The 23,415-nt window shown below is 34.8% G+C and overlaps 1 protein-coding gene across 5 annotated transcripts in view; it reads right to left on the minus strand.

The window, feature by feature from the left end:
• METTL15 (methyltransferase 15, mitochondrial 12S rRNA N4-cytidine) overlaps positions 1-23,415 on the minus strand; it is a 373,387-nt gene that overhangs the window by 161,452 nt on the left and 188,520 nt on the right. For 3 of the 5 annotated variants that reach the window (XM_059068615.2, XM_067038071.1, XM_067038070.1), the window contains one exon: positions 14,987-17,757. The exons of 1 other annotated variant lie outside the window; for it this stretch is intronic. In XM_059068615.2, the coding sequence (XP_058924598.1) occupies positions 17,312-17,757 (446 nt within the window). In that variant the 3' untranslated portion in view covers positions 14,987-17,311. Of the gene's footprint in view, positions 1-14,986; positions 17,758-23,415 lie in introns of those variants that run through there. One more of the 5 variants, XM_067038073.1, reaches the window with a different exon arrangement.

The following is a 23,415-nucleotide window of genomic DNA, read 5'->3' on the forward strand; positions in this document are numbered from 1 at the left end:
GAATGAATGAGCCAAATGAGTTTAATAGGTAGAAATTGTCTACATTTATCCTTTGACCCTCACAGGGTCAGATTTGGGAAATGTGGCTTGAATCGAGATGTTTCTCTAGTGCAAAAGTCATTGAACTGGAGCCCATCATAGACATGAGGGTGTTTTATAAACCCCTTGATATTATACAAAATTAATGTATATGTCCTTCTTCGTATAGAGAGACTCTAACTTAAATTAGATTCTCAAAAGAGACAATGGCTTCAAAAATATTAAGAATTCTAATTCTAGGATGAAATGGCTCATTCAGATAGGTTATACCACAATTACTGTTAGGTGGCCATCCATCTAAGAATATTAGTCTTCTAAATAATGTGCATTCACAGGTCATGGAAATCAAAGTTCATAAAGTTCAAAGAACAAGTATAACTAACAATAAGTGTAAGGCAGGAAGACTATTAATGACATTACAAGGAAAGACTACCTGATATTATGTCCCAGGAATCAAAGCTATTGATGATTCAGCACACAATTCCTATTGCTCTCACACTAAAAGCATCAGTTATACATCCCTTGGTATCTATGGGCGATTGGTTCCAGGACCCCCACGGATACTAAAATCTATGGATGCTCAAATTCCTTATACAAAATGGCATAGTATTTGTACATTCTCCTGTATACTTCGAATAATCTCTAAATTACTTATAATACCTAATACAGTGTGAATACTGTGTAAATAGTTTCCTGAATGAGGCAAATACAAATTTTGCTGTTTACAACTTTCTGGTTATTTTTTTTCCCAAATATTTTCTACCCAAGGTTGGTCGAAAATATACAGATACAGAACCCACAGATATGAAGGGCTGATTATAAATCCAGTTCTGCCTGGAAGAAGAAAACTTCATTCATTTATTCATTCCTTTGTGCTCTTATAGAATTTTAACCTTTATTATAGTATTTAGCCTGTTATATTCTAACTTTTCAGAACTTACATAACTGTCTCAGTTTATACCATGTGGTTCTTCAAGAACAAGGGGCACACCATGTCTTATCACTTTTACCCGCAGCACCTAGCAAACAGACACTCAATAGATGTTGCTGAGTCAAATAATAAATTAATGGTTGTCTGATTTTTACATATCTCAGAATAAAAGATAGTAAGTGAAACAAATACAGCTTTAAAGATTAAAATCTAATGGAGAGCTAAATAAAAGGCTAGAGCCATGTAGTTTTAGTCAAATGACCAGATTTTACATTTGACCCTGTTCAATGATCACAAATTGAACTAACCTGGAGAACGATTGCACACAGATTGCAGCTGTGATACACTTCTCCCAGGTCTAAACAGCGCTGATTCATTCACCACAGTTCGTTTGCAAGTGAAGGAAACAAACTTTTAAGTTAGAGAAATATAAGCAGTCTTAGATCTGGGAGTCATCAGGAAATGTTTGGTGCTTTAAAGAACTGACTGAAAGTTAAACAGGTTAACGTGACATTTCAAAGGGATTTTGAAATTCAATAGCTTTCTCTAGCAGCTGATGTTTATTCTCTGGTTGTAAGGCAAATGTTGAATTTCTTCAAAGGAACAATGATAGATTCTAGAATAACTAGACAGGTTCAACATTCATGATAGTTTTTTTCCCCTTCTCCCTAACCCCTCCCTACCCCATGAAAATCATATATGTATGTACATAACAGAAAATGGGAGTCATCTGGCTGGCTCTTAAACATGGTTTTCATCATCATCAAAGAGGTTTCTGTGTGAAAACTATAATTTATAGATTCAGAAGAAGTAGGTATGGTGCCATTAAAAAGAGAAAAGCAAAATCATAAACAATATATGTAAATCCAAGAAGAGGGCATGTTCTTTTTTTCTTACCATATCAGCACTGTGCAGAAATGTAAGATAAGTTTACTATCATTTGAGTGAAAGTTCCATGAGTTGAATAGTCCCCTTCAGTAGTACATTTTCTTTCATCTTTATTATTTACTTATTTGAAGTATAGTTGATTTACAATATTATATTAGTTTCAGGTGTACAACATAGTGAGTCAATATTTTTATAGATACACTTAAAGTTATTAAAAATAATGGCTATATTTCCCTGTGCTGTACAATATACCCTTGTTGCTCATCTATTTTGTACATAGTAGTTTGTATCTCTTAATCCCATACCCCTATCCTGCCCCTCCCTCATTTCCTCTCCCTAATGATAATCACTAGTGTGTCCTCCATACTTGTGCATCTGTTTTGATATATACATATTTATTTTTAAGATTCCACATATAATATAGTGATAACATATAGTATTTTTTATCTGATATTTCACTAAGCATAGTACTCTAGGTGCAACCACACTTTTGCAAATGGCAGAATTTCTTTTTCATAGTTGAGTAATATTCCAAGTGTGATATATAGATATATAGTAATATTCCATGTGTGATATATATATACACACACACACACACACACACACACATACACACACACATCTATATATCCACCTCACATCTTCTCTATCCATTCTTCTGTTGGTGGACACTTAGGTTGTGTCCATATCTTGGCTATTGTAAATAATGCTGCCATGAACATTGGGATACATTATTTTTTCAAATTATTGTTTTCAGTTTTTTCAGATATATACCAGCAGTGACATTGTTGGATCATATGGCAGTTTTACTTTTAGTTTTTTGAGAAAACTCCACACTGTTTTTCACAGTGGCAGCACCAATTTACATTTCCACTAACAGTGTATAAACCTCCCCTTTTTTTTCACATCCTTGCCAACATTTGTTATTTGTGGTCTTTTTTATGATAGCCACTCTGACAAGTGTGAGGTGATATCTCATTCTGGTTTTGATATGCATTTTTCTGATGATTAGTGATGTTGAGATGAAGCAATTTGAAAACAATAGAAAGAAACAGGTTGGAAGAATTAATATTGTTAAAGTGTCCACAGTACCCAAAGCAATCTACAGATTTAATGCAATCTCTATCAAAATACCCATGACATTTCTCATAGAACTAGAACAAATAATCATAACATTTATATGGAACCACAAAAGACCCGGAATTACCAAAACAATCTTGAGAAAAAAGAACAAAGCTGGAGGTATCACATCCCCTAACTTCAGACTATACTACAAAGCTACAGTAATAACAACAGCATGGTACTGGCACAAAAACTGAAACACACATCAATGAAACAGACCTCTTAAACTCATACCTTTGGTGAGTTCTGTTAATTTTACATTCTCAAGACTTATGTTTGCATTCTGTTCCATAGCAATAATCCCCATGGTTGTTTACTCTTAGTTCTGTATTTACATGCATTCGAAGCTTATCCTAGTATATTTTATCAGACTTCTCCCTTAACTGAAATTTTGTTTTGTATTTTGGTTTGCTGGATTCCATCAGTACCCCCTCCCCTCAAAAGCTCATGTGAGCCATGTTCCCTGAGAATGTCCATTGCCTATGATTTTGGCTTCCAGTGGGTTTTAAGATGCTGTTCCTAGGAAGTTTTGGGGATCCTTGAAACTGTAACTTGATGTCTTTCATCAGTTTGGGGACATTCTCAGCCATTCTCTATCCAAATGTGGCTTCTGTTCTATTTTATTTCTCCTTTTGGGATTCTAATTACACATGAATTAGACTTCTCATTGTAACTCTAATGTCTCTTGTACTCTTTTTTTTCTTTTTGTCTCCATGCTTTATTCAGGATATTTCCTTCTGAAATAACTTCCAGTTCACTATTTATCTTTAACTATGTATAACCTGCTCATAAACCAGTCCACTGAGTTCATAAGCTTGGGTACTATATTTTTCAGTTCTATAATTTTTGTTTTATTCTTTATAGTTTCCAGTTTATTTTCCTTGAACATATTTATAGCATTTGTCTGAATACCCCCCTGCCCTAGTGTGTTTTATTACCTGGATTTTTCTCTCTTTTAAAAATCATGCTTTGTCTCTTCATGACTGACTAATTTCTGATTTAGTGATGGACACTAAATATGAAATATTACTGAAATGATTTGTGTGTAAGAATTTGTTTTTCCCCAAAGATTACTTAAAATTGCTTTTATGAGGCATTTAGGGACTCTAACATCCAGGATCAATTTAATCCAATTCAAGGACTAAGATGATTTGAAACTGAGCTTCAGTTCCTTCAAGGTCCAGTTGGCTTTGAGTTCACCTGTACTCCCTAAAGACTGTCATCAGAAGTTCTGTTTAGTTTCTCAGCTGCCACTTCTGGAATTGGCAACTGGCAGCTACAAATGCTGGGCTAACCTCTTTGGGTTTCCTTCTTCTCCTGGATATTTTTCACTGCCTTATTAACCCTCTGGTGCTTTCATAGAGAATTCTTATTAAAAAAATCTTTTCTAGGTTTTCTAGTTGTTCTGAGTGGTATGGTTGGTCCAAATTATTGTTTGCCATTACCAAAGCTGAAGTCCTTGTTATTAGTACACACCTTACTTTTTAAAAAAAAATTATTTATTTAATTTATTTATTTTTGGCTGTGTGGGGTCTTTGTTGCTGCACACAGACCTTCTCTAGTTGCGGTGAGCAGGGGTTACTCTTCATTGTGGTGCACGGGCTTCTCATTGCGGTGGCTTCTCTTGCTGTGGAGCACGGGCTCTAGGTGCATGGGCTTCAGTAGTTGTGGCACATGCAGGCTCAGTAGTTGTGGCTCAAAGCCTCTAGAGCGCAGGCTCAGTAGTTGTGGTGCATGGGCTTAGTTGCTCAGCGGCATGTGGGACCTTCCCGGGTCAGGGCTTGAACCCATGTTCCGTGCATTGCCAGGCAGATTTTTAACCACTGCATCACCAGCGAAGTCCAGGACACACCTTACTTAATTTTATGTCAATTTTAACTTCCAGGAAGACTCCAATCTCTGTTATTTCAATTTTCTGTTATCTTGGCAGGATACTCATCTCTAATCTACTCCATGGATGATCACGGAGTAATTTTCACAGTACTGCCTTCACTAAATGCACATCCCTAGGACTACCTATACCTTGTGAACAACTCACAGGAGACATGGTCTGGCTTTACGGGACAGAGAAAGAGGATTTAGTCAAGGAATCAGAGTTAGAGAGAAAACGCTACAGGAGTGATTTTGGAGAATGCAATGGAGAACAGATTTTTATGGAAGGATAGATGAACATTATCAAATGCTGAAGAGATCAAGAAAGTGAAGAGGGAGATAAGGATACAGGCCTGGTAATTAAGAGGTCACCATTAATACTTAAGAGAATAGTTTCTATAGAGAGTATACTGGAATTGGATAAGTGAAATATAGATGAAGAGTTGGAGGTAGTGGAGACTTTCTTTAGGAGGTCAAGATATGAAAGAAAACAGAATGATGGGGGGTATTTTGGTAAGGAAAACAGAGTCAAGGAGAGATTTTAGTCATTATGATTTGCTTTTAACATGGTTCACTTTTGAATATGTTTGTAGATTGAAGGAAAGATACCAGTGGAGAATGGATTAAAGACTGAAGAGGGCAAGAAAATTGACTGAACTAAGTCCTAGAGAAGACAGAAAGAAAAGGAGCCAGGATAAGCTCTCTGATGAGAAACAAGAGTACAAAATGGAGATAAAGTAAGAGATTTATAAATTCTGAGACAAAGGTAAGTGGGTGGGAATTACATAGATCCAGTTCTAATAATGTATGTTTCGGTGGTGCTGTAAGAGAAGATCATCAGTTCATTCTAAGTGTGAACTATTTACCTTTAATGTTATTTTCCCCTTAACACCTGCAACATACACACTTTATTGGTGCTTTAGTCTCTCCGCATTGACTTTAGAGTGCAGAAACAGGAAACTTTAAAAATACTCCTTTAGAAATCTTCCATCTCAGATATCATAAAATACTCATTTTCCCTCCTCAAAATGTATTTTGGAGAATCTTACTACAAGGACCACTTAGGTTGGACACTTACTGATACGGAAATGTAGGACAAATAACATTCTCTGACCTAAATGAATGTCAAATAACTTGAGCAACTGGTTCTTTTCTTCCCAGTTTGTTTTCTTATAAATGGAAACTCCACAAGGGCAATGACTGTGTATTTTATAGGCCTTGTCAAGGTATAGCAAACACTGGGGGTGTTAAATAAATAACAAATAGGAATAAAATTCCCAAATAATAAACTGACTATAAACCCAATCAACTACTGCTAGTGATGCAGAGACTGCACTTAAAAACTACCAGGAAAAAAGTACATACCTCCTTAACCACGGTGTCCAGAAATGTGAGTTACATTTTGGTAATTATGACTTTCAGTTAACTCATAATTATTTACTGAGTATTTTCTATTTGATTCATAGTAACCTGATGAGAAAGTACCAATACTGTCCTCATTTTGAAGTGAAATAAATGAGGATTCAGGATACTAAAGAGCTATTCAGCTAATAATATTCAAACCTTGAATTCAAGCTCGTTTTTCTGACTCCAAAACCAATGGTTTTATTTACAAGGCTATACAGCCTTCCCCTCAATTTAGCACTTATAGGAGTTGGATGATAACGCTTTTCCACGTGAAAGAATGAGGAATCATACCATTTGATTGTTTAACAATACAGATCCTCACCTTGTGCACGGCAGACAAGTATTACTGGCCAAGCATAAAGATAGTGTTTAATGAACAGAAACTATTTCTCAAGAATCAGAAATGAAGCATGTCCTCTTGTTTGATTTCAGCTTTGTATTCTAACATCTGGGCAGTGATATACTTAATAGGGCATATGCTAATGGCAGAAAATTTGTACTTAAATACCCTGTATTTAAGGTAAAGAATTGCTAAGGAGATGTTACATTACCAAAAAGGCAAACTTCTATGCATAACAGAGCATTGCATTTGATTTCTTTACTTTGATGTCGAACAATCTTGGTAAATTATGTGAGAAGAGAGTGAGGTGGCCAAAACCTCTGTGAAGAATTTTAAAGTCCATCTAAATGATATGTATTATGAATTATTATCACTGCGTCTTGCATTAATTAATTCTGTTGAAGTTTTAATGCTTTTGAAAATTTAGGCTGTAACAGACAAAAAAATATTTATATTTAAACTATCTCTTAGTATTCCTGCAGATCATGCAGTGTGTTACCAAATATTAGTTGGGAATAGTAGCTATAAACAGATGAAATTTGAGAAAATAATATAAAAATAGTTATGCTTGTTATACAATCTAGCTTCTTTAGAATATCATACTGAGTTTTACAAACCATACTTCATTCAACATTGAACATATGGCATTGTGGTTCTGAGAAAAATTTATTCCTAATCAGGATTTCTGTCACTAAATTTATATTTGTCAAGAACCTCAGAAAATTCCCTTCACATTTTAATACTTATCTCTTTCTACTATGGAATGTTGTTTAGACACAAAAAAATCTATCAGAATACTGCAGCACTCAAAAAAAATGCAATAGAAAAATAGATACATTAAAATAAAAATTACAGATTTTAACCAGAAGCAATTTTTAGTTAATCCTTACCCACTTCTAAGAATCTAACACGTAGGGCTTAGTTTGTGAGAGTACATGCTAATATTGCATAATATTTCTTTTTCTAGAGTAAACGTGAAATATAAATGAATGTCATCTCCAATGGCATAAGAAATTCACATGTAAACAGAGAGAGAGAGAGAGGGAAGGAGTATAAAAAGAAGGAAAGAATTGAGAGAGGTGTTTTTGATTTCTTCCTAAATGGTCAGGCTTTAATCTATACTTATTGAATGAATATATCCAAGTATTTATCTTCTTTAACCAAATGAAAGTGCTGCTATAAATTTTGTATCTGTTGTACATTTTAAATTTTCCATTAAGAACTGTCTCATACTTTTTGAATAAGATTTCAAATGAAATTAAATTATTAACAAAAATTCTACAGTATAAATTCATTACTATCTCAGCTTCTCATTTAAAAACAGAAATTAGAATAAAGAATTTTATAAACCTCTGAAGATATGTAATACTCTGCAAAGACTAAAGAAAATATGATTTTCAACTATTTGCAAGAGAATTTTAAGAGATTTTAGTTAACCTCAAAAACGTAGAGAGATTGGTTCAAGATGGCAGAGTAAAAGGATGTGCTCTCACTCCCTCTTGCAAGAGCACCAGAATCACAACTAACTGCTGAACAATCATTGACAAGAAGACACTAGAACTCACCAAAAAAGATACCCCACATCCAAAGACAAAGGAGAAGCCACAATGAGACACTAGGAGGCGTGCAATCACAATAAAATCAAATCCCGTAACTGCTGGGTGGGTAAATCATAAACTGGAGAATACTTACACCACAGAAGTCCACCCACTGGAGTTAAGGTGCTGAGCCCCACGTCAGGCTTCCCAACCTGGGGGTCTGGCAATGGGAGGAGGAATTCCTAGAGAATCAGACTTTGACTAGTGGGATTTGATTGCAGGACTTCAACAGGACTGGGGAACACAGAGACTCCACTTTGGAGAGCACACACAGTAGTGTGCTCATCAGGACCCAGGAGAAGGAGCAGTGACCCCATAGGAGACTGAACCAGACCTACCCACTAGTGTTGGAGGGTCTCCTGCAGAGGCTGGGGGTGGCTGTGTCTCACTGTGAGAACAAGGACACTGGCAGCAGAAGTTCTGGGAAGTACTCATTGGCATGAGCCCTCCCAGAGTCCGACATTAGCCCCACCAAAGGGCCCGGGTAGGCTCCAGTGTTGGATTGCCTCAGGCCAAACAACCAACAGGGAGGGAAAACAGCCCCATCCATTAGCAGACAAGTGGATTAAAGTTAGTATTACTGAGTTCTGCTCACAAGAGCAACAGCCAGCTCTACCCACCACCAATTCCTCCCATCAGGAAACTTGCACAAGCCTCTTAGATAGCCTTATCCACCAGAGGGCAGACAGCAGAAGCAAGAAGAACTACAATCCTGCAGCCTGTGAAACAAAAACCACACTAACAGAAAGATAGACAAGATGAAAAGGTAGATGGATATGTACCAGATGAAGGAAAGAGATAAAACCCCAGAAAAAGAATTGAATGAAGTGGAGATAGGCAACCTTCCAGAAAAAGAATTCAGAATAATGATAGTGAAGATGATCCAGGACTTCAGAAAAAAGAATGGAAGCAAAGATTGAGAAGATGCAAGAAATGTTTAACAAAGACGTAGAAGAATTAAAGAACAAACAAACAGAGATGAACACTACAATAACTGAAATGAAAAATACACTACAAGGAATAAATAGCAGACTAACTGAGGCAAAAGAACAGATAAGTGACCTGGAAGATAAAATGGTGGAATTCACTGCTGCAGAACAGAATAAAGAAAAAAGAATGAAAAGAAAGGAAGACAGCCTAAGAGACCTCTGGGACAACATTAAACACAACAACATTCTCATTATAGGGGTCCCAGAAGGAGAAGAGAGAGAGAAAGGACCCGAGAAAATATTTGAAGAGATTATAGTCAAAAACTTCCATATTATGGGAAAGGAAATAGCTACCCAAGACCAGGAAGCGCAGAGAGTCCCATACAGGATAAACCCAAGGAAAAACACGCCAAGACACATAGTAATCAAAGTGGCAAAAATTAAAGACAAAGAAAAATTATTGAAAGCAGCAAAGGAAAAATGACAAATAATATATAAGGGAACTCCCAGAAGATTAACAGCTGATTTCTCAGCAGAAACTCTACAAGCCAGAAGGGAGTGGCATGACATAATTAAAGTGATGAAAGGGAAGAACCTACAACCAAGATTACTCAACCCGGCAAGGATCTCCATCAGATTGGATGGAGAAATCAAAAGCTTTACAGACAAGCAAAAGCTAAGAGAATTCATCACCACCAAACCAGCTCTACAAAAAATGCTAAAGGAACTTCTCTAAGTGGGAAATACAAGAGGAGAAAAGGACCTACAAAAACAAACCCAAAACAATTAAGAAATGGTAACAGGAACATACATATCAATAATTACCTTAAATGTGGATGGATTAAATGCTCCAACCAAAAGACACAGGCTTGCTGAAAGGATACAAAAACATGACCCATTCATATGCTATCTACAAGAGACCAACTTCAGACCTAGGGACACATACAGACTGAAAGTGAGGGGATGGAAAAAAGATATTCCATGCAAATGGAAATCAAAAGAAAGCTGGAGTAGTGATACTCATATCACATAAAATAGACTTTAAAATAAAGAATGTTACAAGAGACAAGGAGCGACACTACATAATGATCAAGGGATCAATTCAAAAAGAAGACATAACAATTATAAATACATATGCACCCAATATAGGAGCACCTCAATACATAAGGCAAATGCTAACAACCATAAAGGGGGAAATCGACAGTAGCATAATAATAGTAGGGGACTTTAACACCCAACTTTCACCAATGGACAGATCATCCAAAATGAAAGTAAATCAGGAAACACAAGCTTTAAATGAAACAATAGACCATATAGACGTAACTGATATTTATAGGACATTCCATCCCAAAACAGCAGATTACACTTTCTTCTCAAGTGTGCACAGAACATTCTCCAGGATAGATCACATCTTGGGTCACAAATGAAGCCTCAGTAAATTTAAGAAAATTGAAATCATATCAAGCATCTTTTCTGACCACAACACTATGAGATCAGAAATCAATTATAGGGAAAAAAATGTAACAAACACAAACACATGGAGGCTAAACAATATGTTACTAAATAACCAAGAGATCACTGAAGAAATCAAAAAGGAAATCAAAAAAATACCTAGAGACAAATGACAATGAAAACACGACGATCCAAAACCTACGGGATGCAGAGAAAGCAGTTCTAAGACGGAAGTTTATAGCAATACAAGCCTACCTCAAGAAACAACAAAAATCTCAAATAAACAATCTAACCTTTCACCTAAAGGAACTAGAAAAAGAACAAACAAAACCCAAAGTTAGCAGAAGTCAGCAGAAGAAGTTAGCAGAAGTCATAAAGATCAGAGCAGAAATAAATGAAATAGAAACAAAGAAAACAATAGCAAAGATCAATAAAGCTAAAAGTTGGTTCTTTGAGAAGATAAACAAATTGATAAACCATTAGCCAGACTCATCAAGAAAAAGAGGGAGAGGACTCAAATCAATAAAACAGAAATGAAAAAGCAGAAGTTACAACAAACACTGCAGAAATATAAAACATGCTAAGAGACTACTACAAGCAACTCTATGCCAATAAAATGGACAACCTGGAAGAAATCGACAAATTCTTAAAAGGTATAACCTTCCAAGACTGAACCAGGAAGAAATAGAAAATATGAACAGACCTATCACAAGTAATGAAATTGAAACTGTGATTAAAAATCTTCCAACAAACAAAAATACAGGACCAGATGGCTTCACAGGTGAATTCTATCAAACATTTAGAGAACAGCTAACACTCATCCTTCTCAAACTCTTCCAAAAAACTGCAGAGGAAGGAATACTCCCAACTTATTCTATGAGGCCACCATCACTGTGATACCAAAACCAGACAAAGATACTACAAAAAAAGAAAATTACATAGCAATATCACTGATGAATAGATACAAAAATCCTCAACAAAACACTAGTAAACACAATCAAACAACACAATAAAAGGATCATACACCATGATCAAGTGGGATTTATCCCAGGGATGCAAGGATGCTTCAATATAAGCAAATCAATCAATGTGATACACCACAGTAACAAACTGAAGAATAAAAACCATATGATCATCTCAATAGATGCAGAAAAAGCTTCTGACAAAATTCAACATGCATTTATGATAAAAACTCCCCAGAAAGTGGGCATAGAGGGAACCTACCTCAACATAATAAAGGCCATATATGACAAGCCCACAGCAAATATCACTCTGAATGGTGAAAAACTGAAAGCATTTCCTCTAAGATCAGGAACAAGACAAGGATGTCCACTCTCACCACTATTATTCAACATAGTTTTGGAAGCCCTAGCCATGGCAATCAGAGAAGAAAAAGAAATAAAAGGAATACAAATTAGAAAAGAAGAAGTAAAACTGTTACTGTTTGCAGATGACATGATACTATGCATACAGAATCCTAAAGATGCCACCAGAAAACTACTAGAGCTAATCAATGAATTTGATAAAGTTGCAGGATACACAATTAATGCACAGAAATCTCTGGCATTCCTATACACTAATGATGAAAAATATGAAAGCGAAATTCAGGGAACACTCCCATTTACGATTGCAACAAAAAGACTAAAGTACTGAGGAATAAAGCCACCTAAGGAGACAAAAGACCTGTATGCAGAAAACTATAAGACACTGATGAAAGAAATTAAAGATGATACAAACAGAAGGAGAGATGTACCATGTTCTTGAATTGGAAGAATCAATACTGTGAAAATGACTATACTACCTAAAGCAATCTACAGATTCAATGCAATCCCTATCAAATTACCAATGGCAATTTTTACAGAACTAGAACAAAAAATCTTAAAATTTGTATGGAGACACAAAGGCCCCCGTATAGCCAAAGCAGTCCTGAGGGGGAAAAATGGAGCTGGAGAAATCAGACTCCCTGACTTCAGACTATACTAGAAAGCTACAGCAATCAAGACAATATGGTACTGGCACAAAAAGAGAAATATACATCAATGGAACAGGATAGAAAGCCCAGTGATAAACCCACGCACCCATGGCCAACTAATCTATGACAAAGGAGGCAAGGATATATAATGGAGAAAAGACAGTCTCTTCAATAAGTCGTGCTGGGAAAACTGGACAGCTACACGTAAAGGAATTAAATTAGAACACTCTCTCACACCATACACAAAAATAAACTCAAAATGGATTAGAGACGTAAATGTAAGACCAGACACTATAAAACTCTTAGAGAAAACACAGGCAGAACACCCTATGATGTAAATCACCACAAGATCCTTTTTGACCCACCCCCTAGAGAAATGGGAATAAAAACAAAAATAAACAAATGGGACCCGGGCTTCCCTGGTGGCGCAGTGGTTGCGAGTCCACCTGCTGATGCAGGGGACACGGGTTCATGCCCCGGTCCGGGAAGATCCCACATGCCGCGGAGCGGCTAGGCCCGTGAGCCATGGCCGCTGAGCCTCCGAGTCCGGAGCCTGTGCTCTGCAGCAGGAGAAGCCACAGCAGTGAGAGGCCCGTGTACCGCAAAAACAACAACAACAACAACAACAAAAAAACAACAACAAATGGGACCTAATGAAACTTAATAGCTTTTGCAAAGCAAAGGAAAATACAAACAGTACTAAAAGAGAACCCTCAGAATGGGAGAAAATATTTGCCAATGAATCAATGGACAAAGAATTAATCTCCATAGTATATAAACAGCTCATGCATCTCAATATTAAAAAAAACAAACAACCCAATCCAAAAATGGGAAAAAGACCTAAATAGACATTTCTCTAAAGAAGACATACAGATGGCCAAGAAGCACATGAAAAGCTGCTCAACATCACTAATTATTAGAGAAATGCAAATGAAAACTACAATGAGGTATCACCTCACAGCAGGTAGAATGGGCATCATGAGAAAATCTACAAACAATAAATGCTGGAGAGGGTGTGGAGAAAAGGAACCCCCCTTGCACTGTTGGTGGGAATGTAAATTGATACAGTCACTATGGAGAACAGTATGGAGGTTCCTTAAAAAACTAAAAATAAAATTACCATATGACTCAGCCATCCCACTACTGGGCTTATACCCAGAGGAAACCATAATTCAAAAAGACACATGCACCCCAATGTTCATTGCAGCACTATTTACAGTAGCCAGGGCATGGAAGCAACCTAAATGCCCATTGACAGATGAATGGATAAAGAAGATGTGGTAAATATATACAATGGAATATTACTCAGCCATAAAAAGGAATGAAATTGGGTCATTTGTAGAGATGTGGATGGACCTAGAGACTGTCATACAGAGTAAGTCATACAAAGAAAAATAAATATCGTATGTTAACACATATATGTGGAACCTAGAAAAATGGTACAGATGAACTGGTTTTCAGGGCAGAAATTGAGACACAGATGTAGAGAACAAACGTATGGACACCAATGGGGGAAAGCGGCAGGTGGTGGTGGTGGTGGTGTGATGAACTGAGAGATTGGGATTGACATATGTACACTAATATGTATAAAATGGATAACTAATAAGAACCTGCTGTATAAAAAAATAACATTCAATAATTTAAAAAAACGTAGACATACTGTATTCTCTTATAAACTATTGGATGTAACATAATAAATAGTTCAATATAAATGAATTTAAGCACTAACCATGCATCACATATTACATGAAATAGAAAAAAATATAGATATCACATATTACATGAAATAGAAAAAAATATATAGGTATGATATAGCCCAAAAATTACCCCCCAAAAATTACCCTAGGAATTTCAAAAAGATTACATAACTAACATATAATTGTCAAAATGAAATGAATACACAAAATAGGGATATCAATTAAAAATTGTGTGCAATTTAAAAGCTGTTAAGAGCTGATGTCCTACACAATGGGATGGATGTTATATTAAAATGATTGGTAGAGAGCAGTCAATACAGAGATTCTGAAATGTAAAACAACTGCTTGTTTTATATAGTTTATATTTTATTGGAAAAGTAATGTACTTTTCCAATAAAATGTATTAAAATGTATTCATTTCAATAATGTTTTTTTCTATATGTATTGTATGAATTTCCCTAAACCATTCTCCAGAGTTAACAATTTGAAACTCATTCATGTATTTTATTATGCATCCTACAACTAAGACTAAGAGGCAGGTAAGAGTGATTGTGGCAAACAACCTAATTACAGAAAAAAGCTAATATATTTTTACACTACAACATTTTGAAACCAATTTTGTGTTTGTTGAAGCACGATTTTTTCTTCATGCATATTTTTCAAGATTTTTTATTTTATTTTTGGTCAGAGTATTAGTTCCTTAGGGCTGCTGTAATAAATTACCACAGATTGGCTGGCATAAAATAGCAGAAATTTATTCTGTCACTGTTCTGGAGGTTGGAAGTCTGAAACCAAGGTGTCAGCAGAGTTATTAGTTCCTACTAAAGTCTATGAGGGAGAATCTATTCCATGCTTCTCTCCTAGCTTCTTATGGTTGCCAGCAATTCTTGGTGTCCCTTGGCTTGTAGATGTATCACTTCAATTTCTGCCTCTACCTTCATGTGGCATTCTTCCCTGTGTCTCTCTCTTCTCCTCTTCTTATAATGACACAGACATATTGGATTAAGGGCCTGCCCTGCTCCAGTATGACCTCCTCTTAACTATTTACATCTGCAATAGGCATATTTCCACATAAGGTCACATTATGAGGTTTTGGAAAGGACATGAAGTTTGGAAGGATGTCATCCAACCCAGGGCAGTCAATTTCCATTTAACATTAATGAAAAGATTCCTGTATTATATAGCATCCAAAAATGATTGATGAAATAGGTGAATCATTGTTGAATATTAGATGCGATCTTTTATATTCTGATCAGATACTCAGATGGGCACTTACCTTTGGGAATCATTCTCATTCACAAATATGACGTACATACAAAGAGGAACTTACAAAATTCTTCAGGAAGGACTGAGGAGATTAAGCTAGGTACTTTCATTTGTTTCTAATTTGAGCATACTGTTCCCTAGAATATTTTCTAATTCTGATTTCACTGCAGAATTGTTCAGATCTGAATAAAGTCTGTAAATTACAAGTTGTAAACAAAGTTGGGAACTAAAGCTAAATATTACAGAGGTAGATAAAGTAAGTCTGAGGTAAATTCAAGTATTTAATTATTGTCTTTTGCCCATATAGTTCTGTTGATATTTTATTCATTGGATTCACCAACTTAGAGTTTGTAATCATAATTGAGAAGATGAATTTTTCCTGTATTTGAATAGTTTACTGAGCAGATTAATAGTATAAATATGACTTCAAGGGAAACTACTTAAGAAAACTATCATTTACATGCACCTTCAATGAACACGTCCATGTATCCTTTTACTAATTATCTCTTATTCATCCTTCAAGTCACAAATCAAGCACCATGTTGTCAGACCTGGTTTCCTTCAGTAGATGAAATCCCTACTAGATGTAATTATGGTACCTTGTACTACTTCTTTATAGCCCTTACCGCTTTGTCAATTTTATACTAATATTTATTATTATTTAACTACCATTGGTCCTCTCGGCTAGACTATAAACTCCACAGGATTGATACTATGGGCTATGTGTATTTTACTCGCCTTTGTTTCTTTGCCTAATTCAGTACTTGCTGCATAACTGAATAAATTAGAAGTGCATATTTATGTATAAAAAGTTATGTGAATACTGAATCAATTTCATTAATTTGTTAAAGAATGCTCTGCCACGTGAACTTCACCTGAATAAACATTTTACAATTCCAGTTACTATTTGTAAATAAAATCATTATATTGATTTTAGTATCTGGAAGAGATAACATACTTTTCCATTTCATATAGACTTTGAATATTTTGAATAGCCCAATTTAAAATTGCAGGTTTCAAATGATGAGAGATTTTTATTTAACAAAAGCATTCTGGGCTATTATTAAAACAAACACAATTGACTTTAAATATAAGTTTTGTGAAACATTCTCTGTGAGAACTATTAGAGCAATGCTGCATTTTTAGTTTCTAATATATGAAAACATGGCACATATCATACTGAAAAACCCCTTTAAAACAATGAACACTTTAATTTCAGTAATGAAATTTATCTGTATAATGCATTTTTAAAATTATACTTGAATATTTAAAATTTTCATAGTACTTATATTTGAGAAAGCTATAGTAGTAATTAATTACTCCCAAGTAGGAAAATTAAAATTCATTTTATGATTATCAATTATTTGAGTTATAGACAGTCTGTTGCAAATCTGAATATCTAAATTCAGAATTTGGGCATGCAGATATAATTATAATCTCTCTTTTGATAGCTTGAATTTACATAGTTAAGTAAATACACATATTCTTCTCTTCTTCTTCTTCTTCTTCTTAAAAAAATTTCCTGGTTAGAGAAAGGACTGCATTTCAAAAGTCAAATATAATGCTAAGATAAACAATTTTTTCCAGTTTTGAGGCACTGCTGCATCTTGAATTGAGCTGTGTCATGCTAATATTTCCTAGATTTTCTTTTTGAGAAAAAATGCTAAATATCCCCTATTTCCACACATATATAGTACATATCTCTATATATCCCACACTTTCTTATATTAGGCTGTTCAGGAATATTACACGAGAAATTGTGAGGAAGAACTTGAAGAATCAGATGATGATAACTTTCTCATAATTTGATAGCTGCTCTAAGCTTGGCTGAGCGTCCTCTGGGGTTATCTTGTACATCTTGATCTTCCGGAGTAAGTACCTTCTTATGCATCACTTTCCACATTAAAGGGGCCCTTTCTATAGAGACTCCTTCCATGTTTTCATGATCTGAACGCAACTGTGATTTTTGTATCACCTTCTGTCTAGCACTTAGGTTAAACCTTTCTGTCATGCTTATCCCAAGCAGGAATCGTTTGATGATGCGATCCTCCAGTGAATGGAAGGAGAGGGCAACAAGGCGACCACCAGGTCTCAGAAACTTCTGAGCTGTCTTCAGTCCTGTGTAAAGTTCATTGAGCTCATTGTTCACAAATATGCGAAAAGCTTGGAAAGTCTTGGTAGCAATATGGGTAGATCGTTGTAGCAAGTCTTTTCGTGCATAAGTAGCAGAGGGAGGAAATGCACCTACAAACAGATTTTGTAAAAACAGGAAAAGAGGACAAATAGGTAACATTAATATTTTCCACTGTAAATTTACTGGGTTGTGTTGTGTGTATATTTAAGGAACTAAGTTTCCTTAGAAAACTGTGCCATTTCATCCATACTTCTCCATTTTATTTCTGAGCCTTCCATCAAAGTTTAAAACTATTCTGTCAGAAACATCTTTCAGAACTCTTAAGGGTAAATGGGGTCAAACAAGAGCAGAGAAAGAGAAAAGGGTGAACAAATATTTGAAGAAATCATAATGAAAAACTTCCTAACTTTGATGAAAAATATTAACTCTCAGCTACAAAAAATTCAATGGACCTCAAGTAGAATAAACAAAGAAAACTGCACCTAGATGCATCATGATCAAACTACAAGCTGAAGATAATAAGAAAAATCTTGAATACAACAAAGAAAAACAATATATTACATAGGAGAACAAAAATATGATTAACAGCTAATCTCTTATTAGGATAATGGAGTCTATAAGATACTGGAATAACACTCAAATTGTTGAGGAAAAAAAACCTGTCTTCCAAGAAAGCTATTTTAAAACCATTCTTCAAAATTAAAGGTTCAAAGACATTTTCAAATAAATTTTAAAATGAGAAAATTCATTGCTAACAGCTCTAAATTTAAGAAATGCAAAAGGAAATACTTCATGCTGAAATAAAATAACATCAGGTGATAACTTGGATAGAGAGAGGGTAATGAAAATATGAGTGATATGATATGAAGATAAGAAATAATTCTCTTAATTTCTTAAAAGACAGGACTGTCTTTCTGTCATTCTTAATTTCTTTAAAAGGCAAGACTCAAAGTAAAATTATAACATAATATTCTTGGTTTTATAATATAGATATAGATATGTGTAGTATATGACAGCAACAGCACAAAGGATTAGAGTGTGTAAATGAAACTACACTAGTACAAGGTTCCTATATTTTACTGGAAGTTAAAGTTGCATATTGTGGTCCCTAGAGCAATAACAAAAAATAATGCAAAGAAATAAAGCTAATAAGTGAATACAGAATAAAAATAATCCACAAAATACTGTTTAACACAAAAGAAGGCAGAAGAACAGGAAAATAAAAATGAGACAACGAGAAGACAAATAGCAAAATGGAAGATAGTAAATCCAAATATAAAAGTAATCACATTAAATGTAAGGGTACTAAACACTCCAATAAAAATGTAGAGACTGACTGAAAACTAGCAAGACCTAATTATACATTGTCTACAGAAAAGCACATTAACTATAAAAACACAAATAAAAATAAGCAGAGGCTGTGAAAAAATATACCATGTAGAGATTAAGCATAAAAAAACCCAGAGAGACTATACTACCATTAGACAAAATAAACTTTTAAAAAGAAGAATTGCTAGACCCCAAAATAAACATTTACTATTGAGAAAAATGATCAAGACAGCAGGAAGATACAATTACAAATGCATATGCACCAAATAACATAGTTCCAAAAATTTACATGTCCCAGAAAAATGACTCACATTTATATAGGCAATTATGTTTTGACCAAAATGTCAAGTTAATTCAATGGAGAAAGAACAGATTTTCAATGAAAGTGATTATTTGTACAAAATAAAATGAACTTCAACCCTTATCCACACCATACACAAAAATTAATTCAAAATGGATCATGGACCTAACAGTAAACACTAAAACCATAAAATATATATCTGACAAACCTCTCTTATTCAGCACATATAAGGGAATCTAACAATTTAATAACAGTTCACATTTAGCAATCTGTAGCTCTGGTAGTAAAGTACATTAAGACACATCTGATTAATCTTCTTAGGAAACTGGATCAGAGAAGGGGAGAAATAATATTTTACCTGTACTACAGAGCTAAGAACCCGGCAGCCTGACGTTAATCAAATCAGTGTTATAGGTTCACTCTTCCCTCTACAAAATCTACTTTATTGAAAGGCTAGAAAACGTTACACATTAGGGAATTTCTCTTCCAACAACCAGGCCTCTCAGAAACAAAATGAAAAAGTCAAAGCTGAGGAGGGAGGTCAACTTCTTTCCCTTTGCTATTCAATTTCTCCATTTTCCGGGAAAGAGTTTTGGTTACTGGGCAATGTATTTCAAATCATTCTAAGGATCTGAACAAACATGCAACTATTCATGGTTTAGAGCTTTGATTTAGAGAACGCTTCAAGAAGGCTGAAGTCCTTACATGATTCAAACCTTGCCTAATTCAACGCTAATTTTTTCAAAGGAGAAATGTAATATAAAATACATTTTAATGTATATGGATTTTAATGTAAAATAGGAGGTAAACATTCATGGAGCATATGGATCAACAAATACTGTAGGATATTCTTGCTTTAAGGCTTAAAAAATTGTTTTTCTTATCATCTCTAATATTTTGTAGAAATTAAAACCATGGCTCAACATAGTAACTGCTTAGCTTTCTTTGCGTTTTATCACATTTCATAGATATATATTTGAGGATGTGGTTTTTAACATAGCACCCTGAATTAGCCATGCCTGGATATGTGTTAACTAAATTGATGAAATGATAGAAAAGCAGAGAGCTTAATTAACACTTCCTTGACATTATCTTTAAATGTTTTTGAAAGCTAATACAAATAGGAAATGTTAAAATAACAAAGTAATGTCTGAAATCCCCATAGAAATTCTAATATAAACAAAAGCATTGGTTCATTTGACATGACAAAGTATGGTAGGCATTTCTGTTTACCAGCTAAAATGGCACCTTCCTCTGCTATAATTATAGTTTATAATTCATTCAGTCAGCTAGTTACGAAACTATGATTCCTGACTATTTCTTTTAATTGAATAAATCTGTTTTTAGTTCAAAGTATTCACATAAAGTGAGACTTTATTAACATTTTATATTATGCAATGTCAAGTTTATATAATTCATGTTCACATTAAGTACATCCACACTATCTATGAATCTGGAGCTCACAAATTAACACCACTGTGATCAGAAAAGCTTGTCTTTATAAAGTCTAATTAGAACTTGTCAATATGATATCATGGAGAAAGAAAATAAGAGCTTTTGTTTATATTTAGGAATGGATGATCCTGAAGATAATCAGATAACTACATTCCATGAAGCTTTCCTTCTGGTGTTTCCTTACTTTTGTTTAGGGAATTCTATTATGGACTATGTCCACTGGATTTCTTGGGAAGGATTTCTAGGTGTGGTCTTGTCAGCCTCCTCAAGTCCCATTTTTAGAGAGATGACAAGGGACTGCAATGAGCAACCTGTTTCGTGCAGCTTTTTGGTGCTGCTCTGAGGATAAAAGGCACATATCCTCCCTTCCTTTATACTGGCACTTTTGTGTCTGTAATTTATGGGAAGAGAGGTTGACAATGCAGATTGTGTAAAATGAAATAAAGAAACAAAAGTATATAAAATAGCATATGGTAATGAAAATTAAAGCAATAAAAACAAAACATCAACCGGCATTGTTAAAAACAGACAAGAATATAAGAAAAGACAATACTGCTATCAAGAATTAAGCAAGATTCTTTGTCTGAATTGGAAACTTTAAAGACAATCAGTAAATGTCCTGTGCCTCTGAGGTAGCAAAAATGGATTTCCTTGTGAAAGTCACTGGCCAGAGAGCAACTTTGCCACAGAGTTCTCTTAGCTATGCATAGACTAAGTAGGAACATTTGCCTACAGGTCATCAGGAAAAAAGATTCAAAAACTATACGAGAACCAATGCCTACCTGTGAGCTGGAATCTGATTTAGGCCAAAGGAAGAAAAATATTAGTGATACATGCTCCCTGACTCTGAGTAGCTGGCTGTTTTGCAATCCTTCACTGCTTTCTCATCTCCCAAATCCTGTTATCAGAAATAGAAACTGGTCTCTCTGTTTTTCCATTTCCTGAGCTTAATCACAAAGTCTTGTATGGCTAATTCATTTGATTAAGGCAGAGAGCAGGTAAGACAAAATACGGACCCAATCACAATTTGGGTCATCTGGTTTGGTACTGAGAGAAAATCTCCTTTTTCTGGTTTATAGTCCATCAACAGATTTACTTCACACCAGGCCAATGTATATTAATTCTAAGTGGGAATAGGTGTGCTTACTCTTCACATAGCACTTATCACACTATTGTGATTACTAGTTTGCTTGCCTGTCTTACTCACTTGACTCTGATCTCCTTGTGAACAGGAACTATTTCATGTTAACTTATATCCCTCCTGCTTAATAGAGAAGCTTATGATTCTTAACCTTGACTGCACATCAGAGTCACCTGTGGAGCTTCTGAAAAAATAAAGATGCTTGGCTGAAGTCCAGACCTACTGAATCAGTTTCAGGGGTTTATTACACAGGAATCAGTCCTTTTAAAAAGCTTTACGGAGGCTTTTGACTTGCAGCCAAGATTAAAAACTACTGTAGTAAACACTCGGTAAACGTTTGTTAAAAAGATAATGAACAAAAAATATGTATAAATGAATAAAGATCCAGGACCATGACTACAAAGTTTCATTCACATCATTGGATGGATATATGAAGAGTATAATATTCAGCTACATCAATAAGTGACTAAATGAGGAACATAATATTTTTAGTCAGAGAAAACATTATGAATAGAATTTTTAAATAATGTCATGAAACAAACCCCATCTTATATCCTACTTTTTGGCCAAATATGATTGTGCGTACCAAAGTATGATTTCAACGGGACAACTGAACTCTTAAATGTGCTGACAATATCATTGTCTCAATACAACTGTATGCATGTATTTAATGATACCTGATACTGACTGGGAATGTCCTTAATGAATCAATCATTTGCACATGCAATGGAGCAACTGCAAATAATTTGAACCTTAGGCCATGCAAGCTTGAAAGCCTTTATTATCTGAAATGAGCAAATGTGCAAAGTGAACTTTAGTTTTGCATATTTTCTTTTACAGAATAAAATAAGACATGAGAATGTATTGGTAAGATTTGGAAATTTACAGTAAAAAAATTCATCAAGACCTTCAGTGGTTTAAGTTCAAATTCCCCCCAAAGATTAATGCATTAATTAATTAATATTATAATTAATATTATAATGGAGATTAATTAATATTGTTGGGAGTTTTAGGTTAACTATTTCACTTAACACCTTTGAAATCCTAAACAAGTTTTCTCAGTTCTTCAAAATAGCAGAACTGTTTTCCTCCTAATACCTTAAAATAGCAAAATTATGTCAGTAAAATTCCTATAAAAGGAAATTAAAAGCTAATATACATTCAGTACCAAGTTGTTTTCAAGTTAAGTACACTTAAAAAAAAGTATACTTAAGAATAAATGAACATTAAACCCACTATGGGATAACAAGTTCTAATTTCAGTATAACCTTAAGACATTAATTGGCACTTACCTCTCTCACAGTAATGCTGGGAAAATTCATAACATAAGAGTTCGACCCTAGCTATTCAAGAAAATTTTTGAAGTGTTCTGCCTCACTAGAGGCACTCCATTCGCACATTCCAGATCAGGCTCGTTTGCAGTGGTATTTTACAATGCCTGACAGTTTCATAACCTTATTCTTTTCTTCCTCTCATATCAGCAAATTCTGGCGACTCTTTATCTGGAATGCATCCAGAACCCTACCACTTCACACCAGTTCC

This window comes from Kogia breviceps, chromosome 7, assembly GCF_026419965.1.
Source record: "Kogia breviceps isolate mKogBre1 chromosome 7, mKogBre1 haplotype 1, whole genome shotgun sequence".
Lineage (NCBI taxonomy): Eukaryota > Metazoa > Chordata > Mammalia > Artiodactyla > Physeteridae > Kogia > Kogia breviceps.